The sequence below is a fragment of the Tupaia chinensis genome, unplaced genomic scaffold, assembly GCF_000334495.1.
Source record: "Tupaia chinensis unplaced genomic scaffold, TupChi_1.0 Scaffold144346_1, whole genome shotgun sequence".
Classification (NCBI taxonomy): domain Eukaryota; kingdom Metazoa; phylum Chordata; class Mammalia; order Scandentia; family Tupaiidae; genus Tupaia; species Tupaia belangeri.
In genome coordinates, this window is record NW_006204205.1 from 6,150 (window position 1) to 22,147 (window position 15,998).

General features: G+C 48.7%; 1 protein-coding gene across 1 annotated transcript in view; it reads right to left on the bottom strand.

The window, feature by feature from the left end:
- TGFBI (transforming growth factor beta induced) overlaps positions 1–15,998 on the bottom strand; it is a gene marked incomplete at both ends in the record, with an annotated part of 28,246 nt that overhangs the window by 5,480 nt on the left and 6,768 nt on the right. The window contains 5 exon segments of the mRNA XM_006166906.2: positions 1,549–1,695; positions 1,967–2,131; positions 2,448–2,608; positions 4,169–4,233; positions 14,911–15,009. Coding sequence (XP_006166968.2) covers positions 1,549–1,695; positions 1,967–2,131; positions 2,448–2,608; positions 4,169–4,233; positions 14,911–15,009 — 637 coding nt within the window.

The following is a 15,998-nucleotide window of genomic DNA, read 5'->3' on the forward strand; positions in this document are numbered from 1 at the left end:
CACCCCCCCCCAGGGGGGGATGGCCATGCCACAATCCCTTCTCCTCCATTCTCCTCTCAGAATCTTGGGCACACACACATATGTGCCCAGTGTGAGTTTAAGCCACCGAGTCCGGGACTCGAACCACGGCTGGCTCCATGGGAGTCCAGCGACATAGCCATTACACTAACTGCTGGTCCCCTCCATCCTCACTTCTGTAATTCACTAGTTAACTGCTAATTACTTACAGAGTCTGTGAGTGTCCATTGTCTTGCTCTGTCTACACAGCAGCCAGACCACCTTCTACAAGCCCTGGTGGTTTTCTGCTGCTCTAGGGATGAGATGTCCCCTTCACTGGGTGTGCAAGGTCCTGTGGGATCTGGCTGGGTAGCCCTGACCTCAGCTTTCCGCTGCCTCGTGCTTCCCACCCTGCCCCCTGACCTCCCGTGTGCTGCGCCTGCTCACGCTCTCTTGTCTCCTGCTGTGCTCTGCTCTTCCCCAGAGGTTTGTATCTCTGAGCCATCCTTGTCCTTCAGGCCTCAGCTCAAAAGTCATCTCTTGTAGAGAGACCTGCCCTGACCGTCAGTCCCAGCTAGCCTCTCGCCACCACCCACACCTGCCACCTTCATAACGCACACCACAGTCCGGGGGGCCACCTTGCTTATTTGTTCTTGTCCGCCCCCCCAGGATAGAGTCCTAGGTCTGCTGAGGACAGACATGTGCCTGCCTCATTTACCCCTACACCCCGGCACACAGAACACCACCTGGAAAGGAGAGGGCGTAATAAGCACGAGTCAGAAGGGAATATGGGTGTTAGCCCCGAAGAGCCCCCCATTACTTGCATAGGCCCTTGGTTTAGCTGCCCCTGCATGTTTGCCTCTCTGTGGTGGAGATCTCCAGGGAGGGACTGCCCAGCTCCCCCTGGTACCCTTTGTGGTTAGGAAGTTCTCCTTGAATCAGGGCGGAAATCCTGACAGGGCAGCCACGTTCACTTCCTCCTGAGCAGCCACTGCCTAGAGGAACGCCTGCTCGGCCCTCCAGCTGGGAGACGGGGCCTGCTGGGCAGGGGAGGACAGTGCTCTGCGGGTCTTGGAACAGAAACCAGGGCGGAAGTCAGACTCCAGGCTCCTGTGTCCACACTGGTGGCCTCTCTAATGGCCTGGGATCCGAAGCAACATGGGTATGCCTAGAATAGGGGTCCATGGTGGGGACAGGGGTCCAGGAGCATCAGGCAGCCTGGTGGGCCTTTCTCTAGTGCTCTCTGCGGGAACAAGCATCTAGAGCCCCCCACCTGTTTCCCACAGTGCGGGCCCAGGCAGCCCCAGGCTCAGAGGACCCCGTCCTGCTGCAGCCATGAACTGCAGAGTTTTCAAAGAGCTAGGGAAAGGCAAGTTTTATGAAGTAGACAGATTAGGTCAGCCGAGTGTCTGGTGAGTGGACTCCCCACATTCATGGGCACTTAGGGGAGCTTGCTCCATGTTTTCCACAGGAGACAGAAGAGGTCCTGCCAGCCCCTCTTGGGAGGCAGTGCGACCCCTGCCTGGGCCTCCACCCAGGGCAGTCCCTTACCCGAAGAGTCTCAAAAGTGTCCTCGATCTCGAGGATCTGCTGGATGTTGTTGGAGACCGTGGAGATGACCTTATCAATGAGGTGCACCACACCGTTGGTCGCGTGGTGGTCAGCCTTCAGCAGCCGAGCGCAATTGACGGTTATAATCTGCCCAGAGAAGGAGCAAGAATGAGTGGTTGACAACGAAGGCACAGCCTGGAAGCCCCAGGAGGGGAAGACGGTGTTTTCTAGCACAGCAGCAGAAAGTGGGTTCCAAACGCCACAAAACTAGAGGGCCCCAGGAGAAGCAGCCTGAGGGGCAGGGGGGCTGCCCAGCTTATCACTGCTGCAGGAGCAGAACCCAGAAACCACTGCACATTCCAACCAGAAGAGGTCTCCTGTGGGCAAAACCCAGACTGTGCAATGAGGATGCCCCTACCCCATTGGGATAGTGGTGGATTTGGATGTTGGAATTCTGGTACATGGAGGTGAGGGCCATGCCATGTTTCAGCTCGTCAGTCAGGACCCGCCTGTCCACCATGTGGTAGCGAAGGGCGTTGAGCAGCTCGATGTTGACGTTGCTCACCAAGGAGTCCAGCACCTCCTGGAGGGAAAAGCAGTGTGACAGTCAGGGGGCTGCAGACCCCACATTCAACAGTGGGCCTTGCAATCTGGGAGACATGCTTGCTAAGCCCCAGTGAACTCAGGCCTCTGTTCTTTGCCTCCATGAGCACAAAGGCCTGTCCGTCCAATGGAACCTGGTGAGGTATTGTTTAGCTCAAACCCTTCACATGAAGGGTTAAGGAAAAAGCTTTGTGAACGGTAGGGAATCACTACAGAATCCCATTCTCCATGCCCACCCCTCAGGGAATGTGATGGTCTCCAGTAAGAGTCCCCCGGACAGAAGTAGGTCATCTTACGACTGACAAGGAACTCCAGGCCTCGTTGCTAGGGGCAAAGATGGTGAAGCTGCCGGGCCCCTCCATCTCAGGCCTCAGCTTCTCTGTGCGGTCCGTGTACAGCTGAGTGGTGGTCGATCCAACGACTCCCAGGGTCTCATAAAGGTTTGAGAGCGGCAGGGCTGCAGGGGCAGAGGACAGAAGGAGGGATGGGTCTCTGCAGGCCCTCCACAACCAGGCCACACTCTCCCTTCTTGAACTCAGCTAACTGGTCATTTGTAACACTTTTTTTTTTTTTTGAGAGATTTTTGCTATAGCACGTATGCTCACCAGAGAGAGAGAGAGAGAGAAAGAGAGACAGAGAGAGAAAATGAGAAATCACCCTCCAGTGGGGATGACCACACCACAATCCTGTCTCCTCTTGGGATTTTGGGCATGCACGCACATGTGCCTGGTGTGAGTTTCAAGTCTCCTGGTCCAGGATTCAAATCTTGGTCAGCCATATGGGAGTCCAGCAATGTAACTATTATGCCATCTGCTGGTCCCCATTTTTAATCATTTTAAACACAACAAAGCAAAGCTTTTATTCCTAGACCTTAGGATAATTAATATAGGCAGGAAAGTATACCAGAAATAGATTTCATATGGTAGACTAGTCTTATGGATCTATCTAGTTATCAAACTGGTTCCCTTATGGCTTCTACTACTGGGTTATTGAGAAAGTCATGATGTATTTTCCTGTTTTCTATGCAAAAAATGCATTGTGATTTTTTTCCGATGAACCAACAGAATAAAAACATTTTATATACTTTGTGTATTCGAAGGTAATAAAATATTTCTCAAATGTAGCCTGAAGTTTAGAAGGGCCTTTTCAGACAGTGAACCTAATGTATTAAAGGTCTGACCCTCAGACCTCAGAGGCTCACAGGTTGAACTCCCAACTCTCCTTCCCCATCCATTCTCCCTCCCTTTCCTCCCCCTTGAGGCAGTAAGGCCACAGCCCCATCCAGGGCAGCAACACCTTCATTGCTTTAGGGCCAAATTCCCCCTTATCCTTTAAGTCTCAGTCTCACACTTCTAACTTTAAAACTAGCTGCTATTTTAAAGTTAAAGTTAAAAATAGCTAATATTTCTAAGTGAAAATAAAACACTCCTCTGCCCATTGTGGCAAGAAAGGAAGGCTCTGATACAATGCACGGGTGTGAAGCTGTCTTCGGCTCAGCACGGCCCTGTGTGGTAGCCTGTGTGTTGACTCAGGGTGAGCCCATCTGGCCTGTGCTCGCCTCCCTATAGAACTCTAATGGGCCAAATTTAGACCCCAGAAAGAGGTGGGCATGGCTTGGGGTTCCCAGCCCAACCAGGGACCAAGCAATCCCATTTGCTCTCTAGCAGGACTGATGAGAAATGGAAGGGCCATCAAACTAACCCTGCTGGATGTGTTTAGGATCACAACCAGGCAGAGACGATGAGCCTGGGCCCGCTGAGCAGAGCACGGCAGGCCAGCATGTGCGTCTGCTATACCTGCTCATTGAGGAGGTCAGGAGGGGCTCAGGGGATGCCTCCAGCTTCCAGCATTTCCAGTTCCCACCCTTGATCCTCACATGCAACCCAGAAGCCAGTGAGTACGTAAGGAAAATGCCGTGTTGGCATCCTCATCCCATAGACTCCTGTTGCGACCTTTTACAGGGTGCTCTCCTTGCCCACCTCCACACATGCCAGCAGGCAAGGCCTGGTGTATTTACCTGCTGGACAGCCCTTCTCGCCTGGGACTTTTTCATATCCAGGACAGCACTCGTAGCTGATGACTCTGTAACGAGACACACATACATGTATGTTGGGCAGGGCTTCATCTCTCCTCACGTATCATGCAGTCCCCTCTGGGAAGAACCTCCACGGGTGAGGAAGAGGAATGGCGGGTGACACAGCCTACTCTCAGGAGATCATTTGCTAAGTTGTATTTGTGCCTTTCATTGGTCATATTTGTGTCTCACTCCTCAGCCTTGTAGAATGTTCCCAGTGGTTGCCAATACCTCTAGCAAATCAACTGGGAAGCAGAGGATGGTGGCAGCATATTCGGTAATGTGGTCAGTACACATAACTCACCAAGAACTTACTTCCAACAGAACCTACGGGAATCCCAAGGTGTAGTCTTCCTGAGAGGCAGCAGGGACCAGTAGCGAGAGCCCTGTACCAGTTTTAGCTCTCAGTCTGCTTCTAACTACCTGGGACATCCTAGCCAGTCTCATCTTCTCTCTAGGCCTGAGTTTCCTCATCTGGAAAATGCGTGTTTGTACCATGTGGTGGTCACTGGATTAAGTCTCTCACAGTCCTCTAGCTCTCTGACTTAATCATCAAAAAGGGTAGCTTATATGTGATTGTTAAGGTTGTCTCCATCTTTACAAACTTTAAAAGTTAAAATAAAAAAATAAAACCAAAGGTCCTCTTACAAAGATGTTCTCTAAAAATTTCTTTAAATTATGGGACCAGCAAGTAGCATGGTGGTTAAGGTGCTAGACTCCTACATGACTGGCTGGGGTTTGAGTCCCAGACCTGGTAGCTTGCTTTTTCATTCTCTCTCTCTCTCTCTAGTGAGTACATGTGTCCTATAGCAAAATTTAAAGAATAACATTAAATAAATAATTCTTGAAAAAAAAATTTACATTAAAAAATTTAATCAAGAAAAACATTTTTATGGTTTCACACTGAAAATATACCAAGGATTATATATTAAAATATTCTCTACCCAGGCTCATCCTTCAAATAGCCCATTGTTCTTCCAGGAGGCAACTCATATTGTTGGTTTGATAAAAACAAGTATGTCATATAGCTTGGACCTTTGTCCAGGAAAACTAACATCTTTCTCCTCTCCTAATTAAAGGGATCAGTCAGTTCATCATGGGACATTGACCATAGTCTGAAGTTCTAAACACAGAGCTTTAGCTAACCCAGTACTCTGGGGAAGCCCATAAGACAGAAACTTCGATGACAGTGCAAGGAGGGAAGTTACTGAAAGCCCACAGCCAAGAAAGTCTGCTTAATATCAAAACCCCAAGTTCTGCTGAAGGTCACTCTGCACCGGCACAAAAAGCACAGCTTCTCTTTGACCCCAATGTAAACAGACATGTCCTTCCTCTTCCATTTTTTATTTATTTATTTATTTATTTATTTATTTATTTATTTATTTATTTATTTATTTATTTTGGCCATAGGGCACATGCACTTGCCAGAGAGAGGCAGAGAGAAAGGGAGATAGAGAGGAAAAGTGAGAAGTCACTCCCCCTGTAGGGGATGGCCACACCGCAATCCTTTCTCCATTCTCCTCTCAAGATTTTGGACATGCATATGTGGTCAGTATGTTTTTCAGGACACAGGGTCCAGGACTTGAACCCATGGACTTGGCCATGTAGGATCCAGCACCTTAACTACCACGCCACCTGCTGGTCCTCCTCTTCCTGTTTTATACATGAAGATGTCCTGTGGGATGGGAGAGAACTCAGATTTTAATTGCAGTGGGTTCTGCTACAGGACTGCTAACTGTGGGATGCTCACAGGGACTGTGGGACCCTTAATGACATCCCCAGAAGAGCAGCAGGCCTATCTGGAAGAAAGAGGGTCTTTGTGGGGCACTGGAGGGTGCTTACTAATTCAACTGGAACCATCTCAGGGAAGACTTAGTCAAGTGAAGATGAGTCTGGTTCATCTGTTATCAGGGGGCAGGGGTCGGGCTGCAGTGGGTGGGGATGTCTTAGAGACAGATTAACTAGGGTTCTCAGGCTGCCAGGGAACAGCAGGTGTCACTTTGCTAGAAATGGACCCCCCCAGGAAATGACTAAGAAGTGACAAGTTATACACATTCTTCTTTTACCTGCTCTCTCCACCCTCCTGCCTTCTTCTTCCTCCTTTCTCCAGCCTTCCTTCCATCTTGTTCCTTTCGAACCTTTTGTCTCTGTACTTATAAGGGCTATTCAGGTTGACTCGGACCAACCCATAATTTTATTTTCAGAAATTAAAGTCATCTTGGGCCAGAAGGTGATGTGGTGATTAAGGTGCTGGATTCCCACATGTACCACCTCAATTTGGGCCATGGACATGGCAGCTTGAAAATCATGCTGGGCATGTGTGCATGCAAGTCTAAAATCCTAAGAGGAAGATGGAAGAGAAGGGACTGGGAAGTGGTCTCATTTTCCCTCTCTCTGTCTCTCTCCAAGTGAGTGCACATGCCCTATGGCAAAAACCTTAAAACAGGCAAGAAAGAAAGAAAAATCATCTTCTGCAACTCAAGTGAGACTTGACTGATACACAACTTTCAAAGCAGGATGTGTAAGAGAAAGCACCAGAATTAAAAGACTTGGCTCTACCAGTAACTAGGGTAGAATGAACTTGAAAATCGATTTTTCTCTCTGGTCTCAGTTTCCAAATCTATAAAACAGGATGAAGTTAAACTGGATGATCTCTAGAGGTCCTCTCACACTCACAATTCTTTTTTTTTTTTTTTTTTTCTTTTTGGAGAGGTTTTTGCTATAGGGCACGTGCGCTCGCCAGACAGACAGAGAGAGATGGAGAGAGATAGAAAGTGAGAAATCACCCCCCAGAGGGGATGGCCACGCTGCAATCCCTTCTCCTCCATTCTCCTCTTGGGATCTTGGGCACGCACACACATGTGCCTGGCGTGAGTTTAAGCCACCGGGTCCGGGACTCGAACCGCGGTTGACCATGTGGGACTCCAGTGACATAGCCATTATGCTAACTGCTGGTCCCCACACTCACAATTCAAATCAATGAGCTTGTTCCTATGGAAGAGAGAAGTGCTCTTTCAGAGAAGGACAATGTCTGCCAACTTCTCCCAGCAAAATGTAGGGAACGTTCCAAGTCTTTTTTTTTTTTTTTTTTAATTTTCCCAAGTTTAAATTAGGCTTTATTTCCACAGTGGAGGGAGCTTAGGCCTTCTTACGCAAGGTGGCCAGGAGGTTGTTCAGCTCCTTGAGCTTCCTCTTGGCGTGGATGTATGTCCACACCCTCTTGATGAACTTGAGGATGCACTTGTCCTTGGACACCCTGAGCTACTCCATGGAGCGTTGCTGTTAGGGGGCGAAGCAGCACACCTCCCAGATCATGTAGCGCATGAACTTGGTGTGTTTGGTGAGGCGCCCGTGGTGGCGGTGGCTGCACTTGGGCCTGCTTATGTTCTTGGTCACTTTGTGGCCCTTATCAAGGCCCACAGCCATGGATAGCACAGAGTCATGGCTGTGGCTCTCCAATGGCTACTGAGGCAGAAGGACCAGCACCACCAGAATCTCAAAGCCTGAATCCATGCATGGGGTCCCAGACTTTCTCTGATAAATAGTTGGGCTCCATGGCTGGGCTGGGACAGTGAAATAAGTTGAAGTCCCCCAAAACTCAAGTTTCTTTCCAAAAGTATCTTGGGACATTCCATGGAGTTGCAGAATACAGTGGGAGGAATGGTCCTATCCTCATCTCTAGAGCCCCTGCTTATGTGGGTGTTGCATACTCCACAGCGTGGGGGCTCTGAGGGGCAAGAGGGTGCCTCAAGATCGCAGGTGAGTAAGGGCAGACCTGGGACTCTCCTTACACTTCCTCACACCCCATGCTTTTCCCTCTGCCCTTGACAGTGCAAATATTTGAGGGAAAGCAGAGGGATTGAGGAAATTTGTCAACTGGAGGACACACATGGAGTCTCTAAAGTGATAGGGGCTCACCTCTGTCAGCATGTAGGACTTACACCACGTCACCACACTCTGCTATCACATGGGAGTAGCTTACACAGCCCAGTTCCACAGCAGAGGCTCAGGCCCCAAGGCCACAAGGCCTCCCCAGTAGTGTTTCCTGGTTAACAGAGCAGGGCTTTCTGCCATTAAGCTTTCCCGCAGTCCTCTCCCTGCTGACCTCTCCTTCCTCTGCCATTCTGCTGCCCGTGGCCTGGCATTTGCCGTGCTGGGTGCGCATGTGTAAGCCGTGCTTCTTAGCTCCTGATGGTTCCAGAGCTAGTGGTTTACCTGCTCCTAACTGTCCCAATGATCCCAGCCCTTTTTAGGACCAGTCTGCATGGTCCAGAGAAGCAGAGGGTGACTGTATGTTGCAAAGCATGATTGGAGCCATTGAGACAACCTTGATCAAACACTTCTGGGCTGGCAGTCTACCAGGGACCTGCTCCATTCCCCCCAGACTCAGCCCAGCGTGCCACTGTATTTGGGCCCTGTTCTAGGAAGGATGCAGATGCTGTGGCGAGGTGGACTAGATGCAGTCACAGGGTGGTCTGATGCCATCTCTAAGTTGAATGCAGGATAGATGGAAACCAGAGGGAGCCTTCTACCAGTGTCCCTAGTTATGAGAATTCCCTATATAGAAAAGACCTATTGGGCTCTGCATCTAATCTCGTCAGCCAAAGCTGTTCTGATGGAAGGCTCCCGGCTTTTCCTTGGCTAGACACCATCTGATAAATAACCTCAGGTCCAAAAAGCATATGCTCTGGGGCAATGAGCGACTAATTATTTTGTTCCAGCTTCTCAGGTCAGAAGACCTATTGAGCAAGAAGGAGAGTCAGGGGCCTGATTAAGAAAGGTGTTGAAAGGAGAGGGGCAAAACCCGAGGTTTAAGTCCAGAGATAACTGGGAGACTCTCTTCCGCTCCCTCTAACATTTTCACGCATAAATGGGCAGAGGGAAGTAGTTGACAACATAATTTGCCAAGAAGTTACTATAGTAAGTTAAAATAATCACTCTCTCCCAAGTGTGCTTCATGGGTCTGGCCAGCTGTTCTGGCTATGTGTGTCTGGGGATTAACTCGATTGAAGGAAGGCGGTGGGCCAATCAGTAAAGCCTGAGAGCCAGTCTCCTGTGAGAGAAGGCAAACCACCCAGTGCCATGGTTTCCGAGAGGAGTCGCAGAGCAAACGCAGACTGAGATCGTCTAGACTTGGACGTGCCCCACAGACTCCCTGACTGGACTGGTTCACTTTCTGCACTCCTGGCCTTGGAAATGCAGTGGAGCTGAACCTGAGCCTCCCAGTAGAAAATCAGGGTGTGATTTTCTGTCTCCTATGATGGTCCAGTCTGTTCAGGGATGAGGATGGACTCTTCAGGAAATGGACCTGCTGTGTTGTAGCAATGTTTGTGTGCAGGGTGTGGGGAACGTTCTGAGGGCTCCCGGCTGCTGTATCTCTGCAGTCCCAGGCCCTTCATCTGACAGGACATTATAGGGAGCCCCCTTGCAGCAGGAAATCATAAGGACCACTGCACCAAGGGTGAATAACCAGGAGAAGGTTGGTGACTCTGGGCCAGAGGGCTTCTCTGACCCTGAGGAGGCCTTGTTCCTGGAACCTGCAGCTACAGGTTTGGGGGCTATGGAGACAGACCTGGGGCAGTTCACCCAAGCCCTGCAGGTCTGCTCACTCGTGCACCTCCCTGTCCCTTACATTCACTGCTCTGCTTGATTCCCTCCTGGGCGGCACAGTGGAGTGGACAGATCTCTCCCATTTAGCAGATGACTTGGAGCAGTTTGCTTAGGCTTTCTGACCTCAGCCTCCCTGTTGGTAAGTGAGCCAATAACATATTGTTTTAGAAGGTGATTGTAAGAATTGAATGAGTTTACATAATAAGAAGCACTTAAGAAATGCATGATATGGGGACCAGCAGATGGCATGGTGGTTACAGGTGCTGGACTCCCATTTGGCCAACTGTGGTTCGAGTCCCAGACCTAGCGGCTTCCTTGCTCACTTTCTCTCCTCTCTCTCCCCCCTCCTGTAAATTAAAAATTAAGTAAATAAATAAATTTGAATAAAATAATTCTTTTAAAAATTTTTTAAAAAGAAATGCATGATGTTTACTAAATGCTTGGTTGTTAAATTTCTTCTGAAAACAAAAACAAAACAAAATTCCAGGTGTAAACTCTAAAACTGAAGCTAGGTTAATAAGCTCAGAAGCAATGTGCTACTGATCAAATCACATTGTACTGAACAGATCCCCGTAACACATCTATAAAACTTGATAGGCCCGTGTTAATTTCTCACTACTTACTATAATAAATGATCACACAGTGTGATACATATATAAGCCACACTTGGTGGCTTAAAACAACATGAATTTATTATCTTCTAGTTCTGGAGGTCAGAGTAAAACCGAAGGCTACATTCCTTGTAGAGACTTGCCTTTTCCAGCTTCTAGAGGCTGCCTGCCTCCCGTGGCACTCCTGGTCCTGGAAATGCAGGTGGTCACATCACTTCAACTTCAGTTTTTATTATCATGTCTTCTCTGACTCTGACCCTGCTGCCTCCCTCTTATGAAGAGCCTGTGATTACACTGGGCCCTCTAGATAATCCAGGATGACCTCCCCCTCTCAAGATCCTTATTGTAATCACATCTACAAAGTCCCCTTTTCCATGTAAGGAAATACATTTCCAGGTTGGAATTAAGAAGTGACCATCCAGCCAGCAGGTGGTGTGGAAGTTAAGGTGGCTGAACCCTACATGGCTGACGGTGGTTCGAGTCCTGGATCCAATGAAAAACACACAGGGCATGTGTGTGTGTGTGTGTGTCCCCAAAATCCTGAGAGAAGAATGATGGACATCTCTGGGGAAAGGAGTTGCTTTCCTACCTGCCATAGACCATACCCCAGATAGTACATGGGTTCTTGTAAACTCAACAGAACGAAATCCCATGTGCACTAGGCAGTCTCTTGTCTTACAGAATGGGATAGAACCTTTAGGAAGCACTGGCTGACAGAGGTGGTTGGTAGCTCTCTGGGGTTTGATTTATGTCAGATCTCAGCTATCTTGAAGCAGATTATCCATGGGGCCCCAGCTGGCTGTCTAGGGACTATAGACCAGGGGAGGAAGTATTGGTGTAGGTTTGGAGACAGCCTGGATGGCTTCTCACCATCCTCTTCTTTTTCCCATTTATTCCAAGGTTGTGGGTTGCATGAAGGGAGGAAAAGAGTGGCCCCTCTTCAGTTTCATGTCAGAGGTCTCTGACTGCCAGTAGATGAAAAAGCTCCAGCTGGCTTTGGTAAAAGTCCAGTGTCCAGCTCTACCACAGCGCCGAAGAAGTATTACTGTTCTGGCCCCTGGGCAAAGCAATGCTTGCTCCTAGAGGAATGGGTGTGTCCTGCCAGCATCCCTGGTCTCCAGAGATTTGCCCGTGTGAAATGTGTTGCTCATGAGACAATTTCAAGGCATATGGAATGGACGGCTGTCACCCTTGCCTGCTAGCTCCACACTGGTCCTCCCTGTGCCACGTTTATGATGTCTGAGCTCCTGCTATGACTATTACATCTCCATGAGGTCAGCTCCAACGTGGCTGCTAAACAGACCCCTGACTCCCCTGGGCTCACACAAAGGAGGCCTGTGGAGAAGCAGCCAGGCTTCCTGACCACAATTTCCTGTGCCTTGACTCAAGTTGCCACATGTAAATATTTATGGTTACTATTCAAACCAGGGCCCGAAATCACAGAGTATAATGCCACTGCCCCTCACAAACCACTGTTGGCTAGCCATTGTATCATGCTGGTGCTCTTTAGCATCTGAAATAAAAGCTAAAGTGAATTTCCAAGTAATAAAATTCATTCAAGCCACTTCAATAGGGTAACCACTTCCTATAATAAAATCCATTATGTTGGGTTTTGACACAGAACACCAAAGACAGGTTCTTCTCTCTGGAATTGCAGAAAAGCTATTGTCTGAGGACAAGTAGCCTCATCTTGTGGCTAGTCCCCTCCCCAGGAAGTGGAGTCCAGGGCCTTTCAGCCACAAAGTGGTGCCACTTCTTGTACCACCAGGCCTGTCCTGTGTCTCCCTGTGACCTCACACCACAAAGTCTTCACTTCCTGTGCTTGGTGCCCTTCGTCTGCCTTCAAGTTCAAGTTCTCCTTATGGTCGTTGGCCCCTTGACGTCCTGTGCAGCCCTCTCCCCCATAACATTTTGCTTCCTTCATCCCCACATGCGCTTCTGAGCCAACCTCTTCCTTAGAGTCCTGCTGAGGAAGTCTCACTGCCCCTGTTAGCCCCATCTGAGACGGTCCTCTTAGCTCCAACCACCACCATGCTCCCATTTCTAGTCTGGTCACCAGAATGAATGCATCTAGGAATCCACTTCCCTCAGGATGACGTCAATCCAGCCAGAATTGAATTCTGCCCACGTGGTGGTCAGACAGCAGCTCCCTCAATTGATCTCAGTCCTATGGACATGAGTGCCCTGCAAAGGTGCTCTTACTCAGCTCTCTGGGACAACAGATGAATTCAACTTCTTCCTCTTTCTGAGTTCTCTGGATCTTTTCCATGTCAGCTCCACCTTCCTGACACTGCATACGATATTTCCTCTTGCCCTGGATCATGAAGTTTTTATATCAGCTCATGTTTTCCTAGCTTCATTTCCTCTTTTTGAAGCTGCCTAAAGCAATGGTCACATTCAACAGTTGAATATGAATATAATTTTCTCCTGGCTTTGAAAGAGGCCAGGTCAACAGTTGGGCCTGGGTCTGGGCTTTGCCTGACTCTGCTATAAACCTCACTCTCCCTGCCTACATCTCAGCCACACACGTTTTCCTTTTCCTGGTGCCTGGCCCCACTCCGTGCTCACTGGGTGGAGGTGCTGCATCATCACATCTCCAAGCTCCCAAAGCCAAACCCACCTCAGAGAAGATAACTTGGTCACCAAGAACATTTTACCAATACACAGCCATGCTGCTTGTGCCTTGCCCAGACTTACACATGGAGAGAGATGCAAGTAACAAGAGCCAATAAGGCGAGGCACTCATCACCTGCCACGGTGTCAGCCTAGGAGCTGCTGGAGAATCTTATCAAGCTACTGTTAACTAGTCAAGCCAATGTAACCCGGGGCTCCCAAAACAGATGCCACCCCTGACTAGCTCACCATGACATTTTTAGGAAATCTTGAATTATCAGATAAGCGATGGTCTTTGAAACCTAGCATGTGGAATTTCTGTTTGCTTGGCACCACACTTTGGTCATCTTCCAAGAAGCAATTATGTGAGGCCCAGCTTGGTGTTTAATTAAATAATTAGTTAAATATTTAGTTGAGTACATAGTAATATGTCCATGGGGGAAAAAAAATCAATCAGTAATAAAGACTTTTTTTCTTTATTTTGGGTATGATGGGAGGATCCATGGTACACGATTTGCAAAATCTCTTGTTTGGAGCAGCAAGAATGATCACTGGGCGTTTGTTCACTGAACCCGGGAGATGCGTCCCCCTAGCTCACTGAGCTCTTAGCTTTGCAGCTGGGCTGTCAGCAGGTGGGGAGCCTACTGGTGTCTCCACAGCTCTGCCATGAATCCTAATTTCCCTCTATTGCTACTAGGACTGATAACTGCCTTACACAATCGGGTCCCACATTGGAATATTTATTTCCGTGTGAATTTTAAGCTAAGGGTGTTTTTCATTCCCTCTGTTGGAAGAATGTGCTCAAAAGCAACATCACAAGCAATTTAAAAATCTCTAACACTGGAAAGTGTTCAAGATAAGGGCTTAGAGCCTCTTAATCCTCCTATTACACAGACAAGAGGAGGGTCAGGCCCTCACAAGTGGCTCAGGAAGTTTTGCTAGCACATCTGCAGGAGAGAGTCAGCTTCGAGATCTGGTGACAGGGAGTGCCAAAACAGACTAGGTTTCCCCGGAATTCTGTAAGAACATGCGCTTGACCCTGTTTCCACCAGGCAGCTGGGTAGTCGGGGTGGAGGTCACCTCTCTCTATGCTCTTAGAAGCACTAATGAGCCCTATCACAACCACCCGGGCACTCCTACTGTCTGTGTGGTCTAAACTTGCAAATTCTGGGGTAATAAAATAGCAGATAGCTTTTACTGAGTGCTTACAATGAGCCAGGCACTGTATTCAGACTCTTAGGTACACTAGCTCATCCAATCCTCATAACAACCTCACAAGGTAGGTTCTTTTGTGATCTGCGTTTTATAGATGAGGCAACCGAGGGCTCTACAGATGAAGCAACCTGCCCGGGTAAGTGGCAACGCCAGGGTTGAATCAGAGTCTGAAAACATGTTCTTAACAGGTTATTCTGTCTCCAAATGTGCCCTAAATCTTTTGGGGGTGTTTACCTTAGGATTGTGGAGCCAGGCTGATGTTCTTTAGTATATGGGCTGTTTTTGTTCCCAGAGTCATGTGCTGGTGGCTTCTACACTGAATATCTGTAACGTTTATTGAGGCTGTGAAACACACACACATTCACACACACTCACACACACAGTTGGTTCTTGCAATTCTAGAGCAGCCCTGGAAAATGTATCCGAGTCTTGTCAGCAGCCTTAAAAATGCAAAACAAAACTGGCCAGCTTCCTAAAAATGCCACTCCCAGCACAGCTCTCTGCTGTGTCGGGGCACGCATCTTCATAGCTCTTTAGGCAGCCCAGGCCTGGGGCTACTATTGCTGGCATGTACTGCTGGCATGTACGCAGTGTGGCCTCGGTGGCTGGTGATCTCGGGTAGTTACTGATACTCACGTTGACTTGCCGCAGATTTTCCTCTGGTACCACTGCTTGCAGTTGGTGAAGTACTTCTTGTTGGTGCCAATGAGCTTCTGCACAGCACACACGTTGGGGCTGAAAACAAGGCAAGAGCGTTAGCAAGGTGGCCAGCACATGCACCCCATGCTGATGTCCGTGTCACCATGTGGGCCTTTCTGGGTCCTCAGAACTTTCTGGGGGTAAAGGAGAGACAGTCATTTCAGTCTGGGTACCAGGGGGTAACTTGAGGGTGAACCTATCTAGGTAGACCTTGGGGATGGCCCTATCTACCTAGATTCCTTTTTCTTTTCTTTTCTTTTCCTACCTAGATCCCTGTCAGTACCCATGAAAGCTTGCCCCAAATTAAAAATTACTGAAGTCTGTTTAACACAGTAATATAATTTTGGGCAATTATGTCTTTCACATGGGCAATTGGTAAGCGTAAATCAAAGTGTCTTTTAAAAAATGATTATTTAATTTTACTTAATTATTCTTAGTTTAAATTTTGCTACAGGGTACATGCACTCATCAGAGAGAGACAGAAAGAGAGAGGGAAAGTGAGAAAACAAGCCATCAGGTCCAGGACTCAAATTGCCATGTGGGAGTCCAACACTTCAACCACCATGCCACCTGCTGGCCCCTAAACACATCTTAAGATGTTTACATTGCGTGCCCTAGGCTGGGAAAACTTGCAAAGTAAAGTGATGCATTTGCTAAGTAGAGCAGCATTGAGAAGCCCCACCCTTTTTTTGCAGGGCACTGTGCCCTGAGCCCAAACCTGGCATCCCAGTGTGTGTGGAAGCCCTATTGTGGGGAGAAGCCTCCAGCCCCTCCCAGCCCCTCTCACACAGAGACATCCTCTGTAATCTGAGGCACCAGCTGCCTGGCTCCCAAAGACGACCCTCCTGAGTGCCCATCCCAAACTAGAGGGCGTGTCAGGACCATCACAGAGGACACTGTCCCATTCAGCTCTCAAGTATTCATTCCTCAGGCCCTGTCTTGGGTCCCACTTCACTGCCTCCAGAGAACCTTCTTCCAGTGCCCCAGGGGACACTCTCTTTCCATCTCTAACTGGGGATACAGCC